The sequence below is a fragment of the Morone saxatilis genome, unplaced genomic scaffold (genome assembly GCF_004916995.1).
Source record: "Morone saxatilis isolate NCDOM2014 unplaced genomic scaffold, NCSU_SB_2.0 Contig16, whole genome shotgun sequence".
NCBI classification, from domain to species: domain Eukaryota; kingdom Metazoa; phylum Chordata; class Actinopteri; family Moronidae; genus Morone; species Morone saxatilis.
Window position 1 is genome coordinate 10,549,714 of NW_023339718.1, and position 15,846 is coordinate 10,565,559.

Genomic DNA, 15,846 nt, shown 5'->3' on the forward strand with positions numbered 1-15,846 from the left:
GTTCAACCAATCAGCACACTTCGGCTCAACTTGTACATTTCCAGGTTAGGTAGAGAAGGAAGGGGACGAGCGAGGTGTTGTTGCACTGCAGGTTTGTGTTTGGACGATTTTTCCCACTTTTTCTGTGCCACATTTACCCTAATGGTACAAATTATATATATAAAAAAAACACACGCTTTTAGCAGTGACTGCGCTGCTTATTTTGCGTCCATCGCAGCGCTGCCTAATTAGCTGTTAGCTCCCCTTGTGCTCATCCGACATTATGGCAACATGGCGAAATTAGCTCGCCGCTAGCTCGAGAGACTCGGCCTGGTCTTTGTATCGACCGACTGGCATCATCTCACCAGCACACTCGCGTTGGATCAGCGGTACATACGTATACGTATCCCGCATGCAACCCATAAAGCGCTTTAGAGGAGGTGCAGTCGATGTTTAACTTGGTGAAATCGCTCATCGAAACCTTGAATGTTACACGACGAAGCTCGCGGCTGACGCGTTTCCCTCCAGGCTAGTTAGCTTAGCTTAGCCAACGGTCGATACGTTAGCGCCAGTTGAGCTGAGTTATCTCACTTTCGGTTTAATCAATGTCACTGTTTGTGTTTAACTATTTAATTCCCGGCCTCGACACACACACACATCGCTTGGGTTTGTCAGTGTGTGGTGTTATGCAGCGTTTGGTAGCATTAATTCTCACGTCGGGTATTTTAGTTAATATTATTCGTGAACGTGTTTTCCTTCATTACGAAACATTACGAAACACTACAAAATCCTCTCTCGATGTGGTATCTGATATACATACTACTACTAATAATAATAATAACCACTTCCCTTCGTATAATGATGGCGTTTTAACACATGTTGACCCGTATTTAGTTGAATATGAACCGCAGATTAAACACAGTGTATGTGATCATAATCTGTGTGTCTAACTTTACCACTGAGTCTTTTTATTTTACGTTTTAATATTTCAACCAGCCTCTCTCTCTGTCTCTCCTTCAGGTCGCAGCAGCTGTTTGGTCCTTGCTTATTTAGTTCCGCCTATCAACACGCCCTTGTCTCTGTAATAAATATCGGTGAGTCTCGGTTTTCTGCCACTTTTTCCTCACCATGTCCTCCCTGGTTCTTGAATAGCCGGATCTCAAGCACAGTTTAAATTGTCCTGTTGTTTTTTTTTCCTCTTCTTACGATGCTGACAGACTACCACAGCTCACAGGGGCCAGTTTTGTGCTTCTCTCTCCCTGTTGCTGCCACCTGTTCCCCGGACCGAGGTGCCCAACACATCTCTTCCACTCTCAGAAGACCATGGAGACAGAAATTGAGCAGCAAGAAGAAACTTCATTCAGCAACACAGAGACTAACGGTATAAAAGAAGAGAAAAGCAGCTTTTTTTTATGTTATTTGTTACGGTTAAAATGCTTATTAACAGGTTTTAACTAATCTATCTACATCCAAAATATCTTTTATGTAATAAAAAAACAGCAAGTGTTGTAGCAGATTACTTACAGCTCTGATTCTGGAAATTAGATATTTGTGAAAAGTATTGTGTCTAAAGGGTTGATGTCCTAAATTGTTAAGGATCTAAGCCATGTATATTCATTTTTTTTTAGTTTTCATGTTTTCATAGAAGCATTAAAGAAGTAGTTTTGCACACGGCAATCTGTGTAGATCTATCGTATAATGTGAAAACAGAGTATTTCTCTAAGTGTTGTGATTGAGTGCTTCGCTGCTCTCTGTGGTCTTTTTGATTATTAAATATGTTACATTGCGGAAGGTGGGTTATGCAGAGTTGTCAGTGCGTTTTTATCTCCTTATGCCAGGTAAGCGCCCTGCTGAGGATGCAGATGAGCAGAAATCATTTAAGCGCTCCAGGAACTCTGACGAGATGGTTGAGCTTCGCATCCTCCTGCAGAGCAAAGTAAATCAGCTCCCCGTTCATTTCACATTCTATGTCGAACCTTTTACGTGATCGTTCGTATTTTTGTCTTTCTTTTGTGCACGCGTTCAGTAAGACTGCAGATTTTTGTATTCCTTCCATTTTTCATGGTTTCCTTTTTGTTGCCCCAATCACATCTCTGCCTTTTTGAATAATTAATTGCCACCCTTTATTAGTAGTATTCATACATTTAATGAGATTTTCTGTATTTGTAATATTCTCTTGTGCTGTCTGTTAATTGCGGTGCCAAAGTTCACATTTTCTCAATTATTTGTTCTGTTTTCAGTCTTTCTAAGTATTCTCTGTTTTCTCAGAATGCAGGAGCTGTAATTGGGAAGGGTGGCAAAAACATCAAAGCCCTTCGTACAGACGTGAGTACATCTATTTTATGCACCCAGAATTTAAATTTAGTTTCTAATTTTAATTTTGTATTCTTTATTTTTCCCTCCACTGGTGTTCAGCCTCTCAAAACTACCCAGTCTCCTCTGTAGGACAGCAGTTCTTCTTTTTTTACAAACATTAACCCTGGATAACCAATTTAAATTTTGTTTTAGTGTTTAGCAATGTGTTCTTCTATGTAAACAAAGGGTGAGGTTAGCTTATGCCTGTGATATTAGCCTTCTGTTCATGAGATGTTCTGACAAACCATTTGGGGCTGGTTTTTATCTTTTTTTCTCACTCAGCTAAACTGGCCCCTGGACAAAAGTCCAATTTCCTGTCTGTTTCTCCATATTGATGATTTATTATAACAATGCTATTGTGGCAACACTGATGCTCTTGTTAATTTAAATTTATGGGCACAGTGCGGTGTTCACAAAGTCACCTGCAGCGCCAGCTAACATTTGTTAAGGCAACCTGAGCAATTCCTAATTCATTCAATGTCATTGCCTCTTTCTCTAGCCCTCCACAATTTGTTCTACCCCTCTTTCTCACTGTCTCTGGTCTATTCCCCAACATTGAACTCTTCATGTTCTTAATGTACCATTACCCATTTTCCAATGTTACATTTTCTCCTTTTCTCTCTTTGACAAACCAATCTCTGAGAGAATCAAATTAAAGTCACGTTTGAACAGTGTAGAGCCTGTATATTAAAAATGTATTCCTCTTCCCTCTTCCCTCTCCCTTGTTTATTATTTTACTGTTGACTTTTTTGCCCACTTCCTCCTCTGTTGCCCATGTTCTGGATGGCCCCTCCTGCGCCCGCCCACCTGACACCCTGGTTGGCCCTGTCCATAATCGTGCCCTGTCCCTAAATGGGCGCCTTACTTGATTGACATCTGTGCTCGAATGGCCCTGGCCCCTGCCCATGCCACGCCCAGTACAATGCCAGTGTGTCAGTCCCAGACAGCAGTGGGCCTGAGCGGTATGTCCCTAAGCTCCTCCCTCTCACTGCCTGACTACAGGTCAAACAAACAAGAAGAGATGAATAATAAATAGTCATCCTGCCTCTGTCAGGTCACTGTATTTTAACCTACCTGTTCTCACAGTATTGTAGCCTGAGTCAAAATGCCTAAATGCGTTCATGTCCGAATCTGCCTGTTGAGCCTGTAAAAGCCATGTCAACATCCTTTTATATGCCATTTTTAAAGTCACGTCAACATTGAAACATAGGCTGGTGTTGTCAGGGTTTTTCCACAATCTGCCACTGTCTTTTTAAATCTTTGCTATAATCTGTGCAGTATGTCTGTGTTTTATGTCTTTAATTTTCATTGATGATTATCTATCCTCTTTATCTTTCGCGTTTTCACCTCCCTCCCCCCTCAGAGTGGATATACTGGTGTTCCTGTTTTTTCTTTAGTTTCGTAAGCTCACCTGCTTCTCGCACCATCCCATTCTTTCCTTGTGACGCCCCCCCCATTATACTGATAGACTCAGATCGTACATCCATTCTGAAACGCTAAAAGGCACGCTAGGAATTAAATTTGTTTTTGTGTGTGTGTTTTTCCTTTCCTGTCTTCTGCTTCATCTGAATTTGGTTATTGACTGCTGGAGCTATTGAAAGTACAGATAATATCTCTGTCCCACCCATCTTTGCATTCTTTGGTTTTATGTTTATCGCTTCTCCCATCCCCCCTTTTTTAAAAAGCATCAACTCCAGTGGTGGCAAACTTCATTTCCCATGGTACAATCTGCTCTGTTACTTTTCCTCAGCGGCCTACCATCTTACTTCCATGTACAAACTGTGCTTAAGTTCTCTTGATCAGTAAATTCATTGTGATTATTTTATTACTAGGTGGGTGCAGACAACAAAATTTAATTTCAAATTTGTTGTATATATGAAGCGTCAAAATCGCTGTCCAAGCCAAATTCTTAAGACAGGACGCTTGGCAAATGATAAAATTGGAGAGAGTGTTCCCTGAGCTTTGTTGGGCACCTTATTTGGGGTCTTTGTAGTCAAAGTCTTTGTGGTGTGCATCCACCAAACTCTGCTGTAGGACTTTAGAGTTCTCTCGGGCACTATCGGTGCTTATTCCTGCCAGATCCTCCTCAGGCTTCACCCCTCCCCGTCTTTCCCCTTCAGTGGTCACCAAATGCAGTCACTTTTCTTTGGGTCCCTTTTTATTTTGTCTCTTTTCTTCCTTTCTCTGGACAAAAGACTTTTCATTGCATTGTTTGGGTATCAGCTTTTTTTCCAGTTACTGTGTTGAATTATCAATGACATACCATGAGAAGTTTAGAAAACACTGGACGTCGACAGTTCATTTAGCTGTGTTAGTCTCAATAGTGAGTTGGTTAAAAATGGGGTGTGACTGTTTATCTATGGCAAAAAAGGGGATGTCATGAATTCTCTGATCTGAAATGTTGTTCCCTCCCCCCTGGGATGCCCTGCTGGCTCCCCCAACGCCACCCTCTCTGCGTGGCTGTGCTCTGCTTTTTCACTGGTGGGTGAAATATAAAAGCATCCTGAGCATCAGTGCCGACATCGAGACAGTTGGAGAAATCCTGCTGAAGATTATCCCAACACTGGAAGAGGTGAGGACGTGTCTTGTTGTCTTTCCCTTCGTGTCAGTAGTGAATGTTAACCACACTCTGTTGTAGGGGTCTATTGTGTTGCAGAGATGCTTACTATTCTATTTCTAAGTCTCTGGCTGAGAGCTAAATGGATTGTATCATAGAATTAACATGGAAAATGTCTTCCTCAGTACCAGCAGTACAATGGCATGGATTTTGACTGTGAGCTACGTCTGCTGATCCACCAGAGCCTGGCTGGCTCAATCATCGGGGTAAAGGGAGCCAAGATCAAGGAGCTCAGAGAGGTATGTTGATACAAGGGATGGGGATTGGGTTTTTCTTTTTCGCAGTTAAATCTGTTGCAAAGCAGTTTAGACTGAAAGTTTGTGAGTAATGTACAACATGTATTCCCACACAGCCTTCTGTCGCGGCCAGTTTTTCAGTTGTAACAAGAATATATTCCTTGAAACGACTGGATTAAAGCCAGCTGGTGGTACCCAGGCCGGATATGATTTCTCTCTTGTTAATGTTTTGTTTTATATTATTTGTTACATTCTTCTGGCTGTGTGGATATAACAATAAAATGACATGATATCGACGTGATGTGTGAAATGTCTGGAGTTGGTTTTTCTACTGTAGAATGAACTGCTGTATTATGTAGCAGCTTTTTCTTTTCCTGTGCCCCTCACGTGTGCCTCCTGTCTCTAATGTGTCTCCAGAACACAAAGACCAGCATCAAGTTGTTTCAGGAGTGTTGTCCTCAGTCGACAGACCGGGTCGTGCTGGTCGGCGGTAAAACGGAGAGGGTGGTAGAGTGCATCAAGACTATGCTGGAGCTCATCGCTGAAGTAAGTATCTTATACAGAAGTTGAGACCTTTTTTTTTTGTGATTTAATGATTAATTTAATTCCTTTTCTGTTTTAAATGTAGCCTAGTGTAAGATGCTCAATGCAAAAGATCTCAGCAGCATGTCACGCTGCATCAGAACATCCCATCCCCCCCCTTAGAGAGATTTAGTTTTAAATTAGGACCATTGTATTGCAAGTAGACGCAAATGTATTCCCAGCACTTGTATATGTATTTGAAATGCCCTGAGCAGGTCAGTACATTTCCCTCTGTCCTCCTTTTTCAGGCTCCCATAAAGGGCCGTGCACAGCCCTACGACCCTAACTTCTATGACGAAACATACGAATACGGTGGTTTCACCGTGATGTTTGAAGAGAGGGGAGGCGGTCGCAGGCTCATGGGAGGGTTCCCCATGCGTGGGGCCAGGTCCAGCGGTGGAGACCGCGGGTTTGATCGAATGCCTTCCAGCAGAGGGGGCCGGGGACCCATGCCTCCCTCCCGCCGGGATTATGAAGAGATGAGTCCCCGCCGAGGTCCTCCTCCACCCCACCCAAGTAGGGTTACGAGGGGGAGTGGCCGTGGACGCAACATGCCGATGGGACACCCACACAGAGGAGGGTAAGATTGATGAAGTACTTCCTTTTCCTGTTTTCTCCGTTGTTTTCCTGCTTTGCTTATTTTATTCACTCATGGCCACTTCATTGAGTTTGTTGGTGTTTGTGTTGAACTTTTGTTTCCAGTCTTAAATTACAGTGAGCATGTTGTCTACACCTAGTGCAGATAAAACAAATGTGTTGAAATGATTGCATGATCCCACTCATCAGTTTTAAGTTGAGAGTCCTCTTACTCCTGTTAACCTCTTGAGTTTTAAGTGTTTGATATTTTAGACCTACTAGATTCTGTTCAGTGCTAGAGCTCCTCTTCTAGAGCACTTGTTGTTTTTTCCTGCTGCATATACAAACTTTAATCTCTCTTCAGGAGCTTATTTTTCATTCAGGAGCATTTCTTTCAGAGATTCACTAGTCTTGCTTTACATTGTCGAATTCATAGGATGAACAGTCCAGTTAGTGAGTAATCCAGTGTCACATTGTGCACCCTTATGGACACATTTATATTCATGATTATCATTCCATTAATTTTATGTGCTCATCAATGTATGTCTGGGTGTGTTTGTGTGTCTTTTTCCCATCTCCATCTTGCCCACAGAGATGATCGTTACTATGACTCGTACCGTGGCTCTGATGACAGGTCAAAGTAAGTTTCTGTCCCTAAACCTCCTAACTTATCTTAACAGGGATACTTCCACGTTCTTTTATTTTATATTACTTGCAACAATATAGGTAATTCACAGAAGCGAAGATTCCTCATTGATGCCATTGGGTGGTGCTTCCTCTAAAGTAGCAGTTTACCCTTTTGGTTTTGGTGAGGAATAAGTCATTTACTAGTGTTGACAGGTGTTCAGCACGATTTACATTCATAAATGTGACAAATGATTGGCCATGATGGATCGAAATTAAGTTGTAACTGTTGAGGTATTCCTATACATCCCACATCTCCCTCCCTTACTAATTTATTGTTGCATTTTTATTAAATATAACTGGTTAGAACTTCTTCTCATAGCTAGTGAGAAAAAAAACCCTCTTTTTCCCTCCTGTTTTAACCTCAACTCTTAATACTAACTACTGCCTTACAAATATCCATTGCTCAGTCAGTTTGCTTGTAGTACCCTAGCCTGCATTAGTCTCTTACCCTGATCCCCATTGACCCATTCACACTTATTTGGAGGGCTTTGTAACTGTAGTAATACTATATGACCCTCTCTTCCCCGTGTTAATGCCCATCCAATGTGCTGCTCATTCCCAGTATTTCCCAGGTTGAGAGAATGTGTTTGTGGTGGTGTGTATGAGGGTCATGTGCTGATGTGAAGTTGACATCCTTCTCTTCAGTCCCCACCTGAGCAAGCAGCATGCTTTTACACGCTGCCTTGTTATTAAATAAGTAATTTTACTATTGTGTACAGTAGGGTTGAGCCGACGACTTGGCTGAAACGAGTATCCGGTACAGATACTCACATTTTACAATTATTGAATGAGTGGAATATTTGTATTTGTAAACATAGGAACAAAAAAACCCAAGCTCAATTCTTTATACATTTTAAAATATAACAACTTCGGATCAACTCATATCAATTTCAGGCTTAAATTAACGATTTCCAGTTGCCCCGCCCATTTCGAGTACAGATGCAAATACAGATCATTTAGTTGGTTGAATAGATACAGATAACAGCAATAATGCTGTCATTACTTGCCTTTGGGTTAATGTCAGTTGTACACATGCACATATTATTAATGTAAATCAGACTGTTATAATATACGCCTGATATTATTTGGTGAAAAACAATGTCAGGGTATCCTTGTGAGTTGATTTGATATTTATCGAAATTGGTGTCATCTTTGCTCATGACACCAATATGTCATACAACATGGCTGCAGAGAGACACTGCAACAAGTGATATGAAGTTATGTTAAGACTCCAGTTTGACATGACAACCGTGCATGTAAGTACGAAGAGTATCCAATAAATCCAACACACATTTATTCAGCTAATTCCTTAATTTGAGCTCAGTTTTTTGGGGGGAAAGCAGCAGCAGCAGCCCTTGGCTCCGATCATCATCACCACCACCTGTCACTTCTCTCACTATAACACTGTCAGAGCTGTTCCTGTTACTGTGTGGGAAGATGGCTGAGAGGAAATGTGTTTATACTGTAATCTTGCTCAGCGTGTGTGTGCAGTTTGACCTAGACCAGAAATTTCCTTTGGAATGTTGTCAAGCTTTTTTTTTTTTGTAAGCATTTTCTATTTCTTTCCACCCCCACCCACATTTCTCTCTCTCTTTCTCTCTCTGTCTGTCTGTACCCCCCCCATCTCCCTCCCTCTATGGCACTCTTTCATCACCAGTGACAGAAGAGGCAGACCGGATCGCTATAGTGATAACATGGTTAGTGACCCTTTGCTAAATGTTCTCATTCAACAACTTATTGGGCGCCAGCGTCCTCAGGCCAGCATACTGGTTGGACCCAGCACTATCCAATATGCTCTGATTGTCCACTGCGTTGTGATGATAATAGAGATTTATTGACAGTATAACCATAGCTGGTCAGTCGTGTGCACACACTCATCTGAGCCTCGGCCGTGTAGCCAAGCTAGTTTTGGCACGGTGTAAGCCTTCCCACCAAATGACCATAATCACCACAGCCGGAGACACCCCATAATAATCAGCTATAATTGCCCTCTTACTGTGTACTTTTCACGGCCAGCCTGTTTTTCCTGCAAAGAGAGGGAGGATGTTGGGGGTGGGGAGGGTGGGGGTGGCCATGGTTGGTTGCTAGGCAATAATAACGCTTTGTTGACAGACTGGAAGGTCTCTCTCTCCCTCTCCCTTTCTCTCTCTCTGAGAGCTGGCAGGATACTGCCTGCCGTTGCTCAGCAACAGCTTTTTGAATTGCCTGTTGCCCTGGTGACAGCAGCAGCTGAATAGCAGGTGAAAATGGGGGCTGATGGAGATGCAAGGAGAGACGGGAAGGGGGGATGGAGGGAGGGAAGGAGGAGGAGTCTGGTTTATGGATGAAAACTGGGTGGCTTTTAGTTGAGTCTACTCCATGGATGAGGCTGCAGCGTCGTCCATACATGTGTGCTTACAATTCTCCGTCCATTGATCCGGGATCTATAGAAAGATGAAAAGAATCGGCTGCACTGTATGTAACCCGTTTGTGTTTCTGTTTGTGTTTTACAGAGCGGAGGAGGATATGGTAAGTACTGAGCCTCGTGTTTTTTTTTTCTGTGTCATTATTATGGATGTTAATGTGTGTTAACGTTCCTGTTAACGAGTGTGCAGGCCTCGGATCCGTGCTCTTCTCAACATACTGTAGTGTCAAGCATTTTGTCTGAATGTAACGTTCATAGACAAAATGAATGACTGTACAGTGACAACCTGGCTAGGACATTGCAGCTCACAGTAATGTGTCGGGGGGGAGGAGGAGATGTTCTAGTGAAATTATATTTTACTTAAAGTATCTGACAACAAATGTTAAAGATGGCACGAAGAGATCATTTCATATTATTCAGCACTTTTCTTCAGGATCTCTGTTGAACATATACCATACGTTTGAGATTAATATTGTGATGGGTCATTTAAATATTTGTAGTCTACAAATGTCACAGAAAAAAAACGTAATGTTTATCATTGTCTGTTCCTTCTCGCTTTCTCTCCTCAGACAACAGTTCCTCCTGGGATAACTACCCGTCAGGTGAGTCAAGTTTTTCCATTGATCAATACGATTAGGAAAATCTGCTGAGCCATGTGTGATAATGTTTGCAGCCAGGTATTGATTTTTGGCGCTCTACTTACTCTCCTCTGTTTCTACACTCTGCTTTTTCCGTGCTTGTCTTCACCTCTCCCCCTCCCTCTCTGCCGTCAGGTGGACGTGGCTCCTATAATGACATGGGCGGTCCTGTCATCACCACACAAGTGACGATCCCTAAAGATGTGAGTAAATGACAGCAACTTAACATAGAAACTGGCACAGCAAAGCAAAATCAGTCTACGTCATCCCCTGTGCTCTCATATCATAAGTAACGTTCAGTCAGCCTACATCGCCATATGTGATCATGTCATCTACACTCTGATTAACCTTATATAAATGACATTTAGTCGTGTGTTCGTCATATTCCATTATTTGTGTCAGCAACGTAATGACTGCTATGATATTTGTACGGTCGTCAATAAGTCTCCCACACATGGACTTGTTCCATTTCACCCACACTAGACAAGCTCGTAGAAGTCGTTCATTGTTTTTGTGCTTTTGTGTTCCTGTCTCCTCTTTTACGTGTCACATTTTTTAAGGTTCACACACATATTCCCAGTGCCTAAAATATGTCTGTGCATGCTTTTCTTATTTTCCTTCCATCCCCGCCCTTCTCGTTCTCTTCTCGGTTCCCCCCGACGACAGCTGGCTGGCTCTATCATTGGTAAGGGAGGCCAGCGGATCAAACAGATCCGCCACGAGTCTGGGGCCTCCATCAAGATCGATGAACCTCTGGAAGGTTCTGAGGACCGAATCATCACCATCGCTGGCACCCAGGATCAGATCCAGAACGCCCAGTTCCTCCTACAGAACAGGCAAGTTCTGACACAGCCTCGTTGTATTAACACTGTTTCCATCGTATTAGAAATTCTTCATTCAGCACCCAAGTAATAGTTGAACCATTTATCCCATCCAGTTGTGTTCATCAAGCCTACTAGCTTGACTGGAACCTTTTGAAAACCTCTGAACTTGTTCTGTCTGTTATTCTGGCCTCAGCTCGTATCTGTTGGGTTGCATAAATAACGTGTTGATGATGCAACCGATCATAAAAAATGAAGGCTTTTAAACTCTTGCGAGCTCAAAAGAAGTAAACGTATTTAGAAGATGCTCACTTTCCTTCCCTCTCTTTCCACCCACGGAATCACACGTATATAGATTTTGTATTGTAAATGCATAATGTTTTTGTTTTTTTCCTGAAACTGCATCCTAATACTATTAAACCCACTTTCTGTTGGGTTATGCATTTCTGTTGCCTGCTGTCTCTTCTTCACTAACCCCCTTCCTTTCTTCCCCATGCAACCTGCAACTAGTTCAAACCTTCCTCTTGCATGAAATGGCTGTGAATGAGTAGGCAAACTTAATTACTGTACATATTGCATAATGTTGTTTTTTTGTTTTTTTAAAAAAAAGGATCAATGTGATTGACATGTTTCTTTGACTCTCACATTTGTCCATTGAATACGATTGGTAGAAGAAAAAAAAACAAAACATTTGCCATCAAAGCCGTTTCACTGTGAAGCAGGGAGTGGATTGATTCTTCCCCTGGCTGCTGCTGTGTGGAAGACTAGTGATTTTGTTGTTTTTAGTTAGATCAACCGACAACAAATCACAGTCTGCCAAATAGCACGGGCTCCTCCTCTTCTGTCTCCCTTGGCAACCAGTAGGCACGTATAATACACACATCTTCCTTGTTTGATGGCTATCCAAGCTTTAAGCCCCGAATGTCATCAATTTACAGCTGTTAGACCTGGCGCCGGCTGATGTCTTTCAACTGAGTAAGTGTAGTGTTGCCATGGTAACTAACCCTGGCTCCTCTTCCTTCCTCTCCTCCTCCTCCTCTCCTCCTACCTACCTAACCTCCCTCTCACTCCTCTCCTAACCTCCTCCTCCTCCTCCTCCATCTAAACCTCTCCTCTTCCTCCCTCCTCTCCTTCGGGTGTGGCTGCACCTTTCTTTGGAACAAGACTAACCACACCCCTCTTTCTCCCCTCCCCTCCTCTTCCTTGCTCTCCTTCCGCCACTTATTTCACCTCTTCTTCTCTGCCTGTCTTTCTTACTCGCTGTCTGTCTCTCTTCCCGCTCCGCCTGCCCATCCTTTCCCTCCCAAGACTTCATCCTCCCACAGTTGCATAGCTATGTATTTATACTGTCATCGACTTGTGATTAGCATTTTTCTTCTTGTATATTTTTCTTCTTGTATATTTTATTTATTTTTCCACTCTTTTTATTTCAGTGTGAAGCAGTACTCTGGTCATTTGCTGTAGACCCAGGAGACTCAGATTGAAGCAGACTCAGATTGCCCCCCCCACCCCCACCCAACTCCTTCAACCTTTCTGCCCCTGTCCAACAATATCCCCTTCAGACTATTATTCTGGATTGTGGGTGTCTTTTTTGAATTTTATTTTTGTATTTTTTAATGAAATAAATGTCCAACATTCCTGTGCATAAAAGAAAATGTAGATGTTCTGCATTTTTAAGAGTGTAGTCCATTAGTTTATCAGATATACTTTGCTTTTTTTTTTTCTTTCTAACACTCACTCTATCAAAATATTATTCAGTCTCCTGACAGACAAAAATAAACATAACCTTTATTTTTTGATGGTTTTGTTTTTTATGACTTGTATGTGTATGTTTGTGTCTCCGGTTTAAATCTGTCCTGTGTGTGTACGCGTGTGAGCATGTCAGCGTGTGTGGATTGGTGTGCTTTCTGTTGTCTATATCGGTCCCTTCACACACAGTTGTACCACATTAACATTAGCAACATGCAGAATGTAAGCAATGCTTCTTTTCATATTGAACCATTTATGTTTTGTTTTTAGAGATGTGGGAAATTTTACCCTTCAAAATGAATTTTGGGACGTTTAAGTTGGGACTCTTGTACACACAAAGATACAGGACAGTCCCACTAATTTGTAAGAATATTCATGGTAGTTGTGTGGTGAAATAAATCTGAATACGTGAAGCAACTCCTCACAAATGGTAACATGTAGCTAGAAATTTGTTTTGACATTTTATTGGAGATTTGACAACTTATATTGTCCTACAATTTCCTGTGCTCTACACTTGTTTGCTCTCCATGCTGTAGATTTCACATTGTCAAAATGTAAACTGAATAAAGATGGTGCCACTTTTTACTGAACCAGTTTGCGTTTTTAATGATTGAACATTTTCTGTGCACTCATGGTAATCGGGCTAACAGTTGTGCAATTTATTTTTGGGCCATTTTATACATGAAATTAGAACTAAAAATGATATGTTAATATATATATGTATATAATTTAGTGGACTAAGTGAGTTAAATATGTGAAAAATATCCATCACAGAAACCCAGAGGCAAGCTGCAAATAGTTTTGTCCACAGGCTAAAAATATTACATTTAGAAAAGGAGCCGATCTTAACATTGAGCTGTATCTAAATAAAAGACACTTATATATTATAATTAAATTTTTGCTTTAAAAAATCAATCAAAAGTTATGGAAACCTGATAATCACTTACCTGTTTGTGGTAAACTTTAATTAATGCTCATTGGGTGGATTTTTTGATTACTGACATTATTAAAATAATGCCATTTCTGGCCTCACCCGGTCCAGAATATATACAAAGTAATTTATACGTAGGGACGATTATTACTATATATATATTACTATTATTACTTTATTTATAACGGAATGGATACTGTTTCCGGTTTCCTCTTTGGCCTCTTGTGATTGGTTTATCAGCCTATGACGAGCTCAGAACGGAGGCTCTGATTGGTCAACAGCTGGAACAACAGGTAGCGGAAACACGACGTGGCCCGAGCTTGCAGGATACTGTCCCTGTATTCATTGGTAAGTTCGGTTAAATGAATGTTTATGTGCCAATAAAGTGGTACATTGTCGCTGAACACAACGTTTGTGTTATAAGTTTATTTGCATTGTTGATAAACGGCGTGGAAAGCTCAGTAGCGTCGGTCTTACAGTGGGGAGAGAGAGTACAGCAGAGGGAGTTAGGACGTGCACTTTGCTCGTAATAAAACGTAAAGACGTCTTATACCTGGGCTGGACGACGCCGCTATTTCCAAGAAAAACAGCCTTTTTTATTTCACAGTGAAAAGTAAATGAAGCGACTCACCGCGGAAAGAGCAGAGAAAATGAGTTTCATTGAGTAGGCCACTGTGTTTGTGCGTCACAGTATCCTATTATCAGTCTGATAGGAAATGCATCATTAACACAGCTATTGGACACTTCAGATTGATGGAAGAGAGGAGGCAGCTTTTAGAGGTTGACGGAGAGAAGGATGTAATTTAGTTCTTTTGGTTTTAATAATGGGGTTGGTCAGAGATGCTCCTGTGTGCGGGGCTTTTATGTTTGTGCACTCTTTAGCACTTTTACAGTGCCTACATGAGATGAGAGTGAAGTCAGACCCTAAAAAACACTGGAGAAGGCAGTCCTAGTGTTGTAAACTCATGTAAGGTTTTCCTTTAAAACAAAAAGAAATGCTTCCTTATGTTTCTCTCATCTTGGTTATGTTTTGTTAATTGTGAATTACCTAATAAAGCAGGGACATCATCTTTAAAATGTCACTTCCCGGAGATGTATGTAGGATATTGGCGTTTCAGTGTGAAAAGGGCACAGACATTCACATTTGCCCCTGCACGCACGCACCCATGCATGCTCTTAGAAGCTGCTCCTGAAGTCTGTAATGGACTTAGACTTCTTAAGGAAGGGGTCTCAAACTCAGATCGACTTGGAATCACTGCTGGTATTGTCATCTCATTGGAGGGGCCACTTCAACGATCAATTACTACATGAAATGTACAAAATAAATGCAAAAGAAAAATGCAAACAGCAGTTTCTAAACATTTTCTTATCATCTTTGTTGTTTGCAGCCAAACAACAAACAAAGGCCTTAAACTTGCTCTTCTTATCAACAGTTTCATGCATTTACAGGAACCTTTGCATTTATTTTGCACTAAACGAAATACATTTTTTAAAACAGAGTTGTTTTTTAAAATGTTAATTTTATATGAAGTGAATGTTTAAATGTATATGATACGAACGTAAATCTTGCAGCCCAGATTATTATCTTTTTGACATAATGTCACAGGCTGGATGGAGGGAGTGGATTTAGGGCTGGAAATGTCTGGTTTAAGGTGTATTTGCAAACTCACAAACATGAATGTGTATCTAAGCAAACGTGAAACATGAGTCATCTAGGGACTGCCGGGGAATGTGTTTGTTTGTATACATGCTCGTGTGCCTACCTGTTATACAAGTGTCCCGTCAGGTGTGTTTCCTCTCCATAAATTACAGCGTCCGCCATGGAGCCGCCTCTGTTTCCCCATGAGTCTGGGCAGTTCATAGCAGAGCGGAGTCGGGATGTGTTTGTGGAGGAGGAGGGAGTGCAGAAGGTAGCAGAGATGCTCTACAGCCTCCGACACAGTGACGATCTGACCGCCAGCGGCTGGAAGAAGGCAAATCCGTTGGCTCCAGCGCCTACCTCTGACCAGGGGAGTCTGTCAACAGCTGGGGCCACCCAGCGAGCTAGAATATTTTTATAAATACACACAAGTAGACAATCACATGGTACATAGAGCATGTTGTTCAGTGGTGACAGTAACACTGCATCAATGAGGTGATGACAGGTGATAATGATTCTATCTTCAACCTGCTACTAATATAGACAAGACGACACAGTGAAACTTCAGAATGATTGAGCTGTGGTATTGTCTAATGTAGTCTGCTTGTACTGTACTTGTATAGCGTCTTTCT

At 41.7% G+C, this 15,846-nt stretch overlaps 2 protein-coding genes across 2 annotated transcripts in view; both read left to right on the top strand.

The window, feature by feature from the left end:
* Positions 1 to 16: 16 nt before the first annotated feature.
* Positions 17 to 13,234, top strand: hnrnpk (heterogeneous nuclear ribonucleoprotein K). Its single transcript, XM_035659172.1, has 17 exons — positions 17 to 91; positions 1,000 to 1,073; positions 1,197 to 1,360; positions 1,818 to 1,915; positions 2,248 to 2,304; positions 3,253 to 3,296; positions 4,834 to 4,906; positions 5,077 to 5,190; positions 5,605 to 5,733; positions 6,018 to 6,349; positions 6,938 to 6,985; positions 8,690 to 8,729; positions 9,525 to 9,540; positions 10,006 to 10,038; positions 10,210 to 10,277; positions 10,741 to 10,910; positions 12,329 to 13,234. The coding sequence occupies exons 3-17, from the start codon at positions 1,303 to 1,305 to the stop codon at positions 12,357 to 12,359; spliced, it is 1,311 nt and encodes a 436-aa protein (XP_035515065.1). The 5' UTR covers positions 17 to 91; positions 1,000 to 1,073; positions 1,197 to 1,302; the 3' UTR covers positions 12,360 to 13,234.
* A 611-nt stretch (positions 13,235 to 13,845) lies between these two features.
* cunh9orf64 (chromosome unknown C9orf64 homolog) overlaps positions 13,846 to 15,846 on the top strand; it is an 8,039-nt gene continuing 6,038 nt past the window's right edge. Inside the window, exons 1-2 of the mRNA XM_035659053.1 lie at positions 13,846 to 13,923; positions 15,388 to 15,584. Of these exons, the coding sequence (XP_035514946.1) occupies positions 15,396 to 15,584 (189 nt within the window). The 5' untranslated portion in view covers positions 13,846 to 13,923; positions 15,388 to 15,395. The remainder of the gene's footprint in view (positions 13,924 to 15,387; positions 15,585 to 15,846) is intronic.

Excerpts from the sequence above, each read along its gene's own strand:
- hnrnpk (XM_035659172.1), top strand. The coding sequence starts at position 1,303 with ATGGAGACAGAAATTGAGCAGCAAGAAGAAACTTCATTCAGCAACACA. Across the intron at positions 2,305-3,252 it reads TCAAAGCCCTTCGTACAGAC|TACAATGCCAGTGTGTCAGT; the intron begins GTGAGTACATCT and ends TGCCACGCCCAG. Across the intron at positions 3,297-4,833 it reads GACAGCAGTGGGCCTGAGCG|CATCCTGAGCATCAGTGCCG; the intron begins GTATGTCCCTAA and ends GAAATATAAAAG.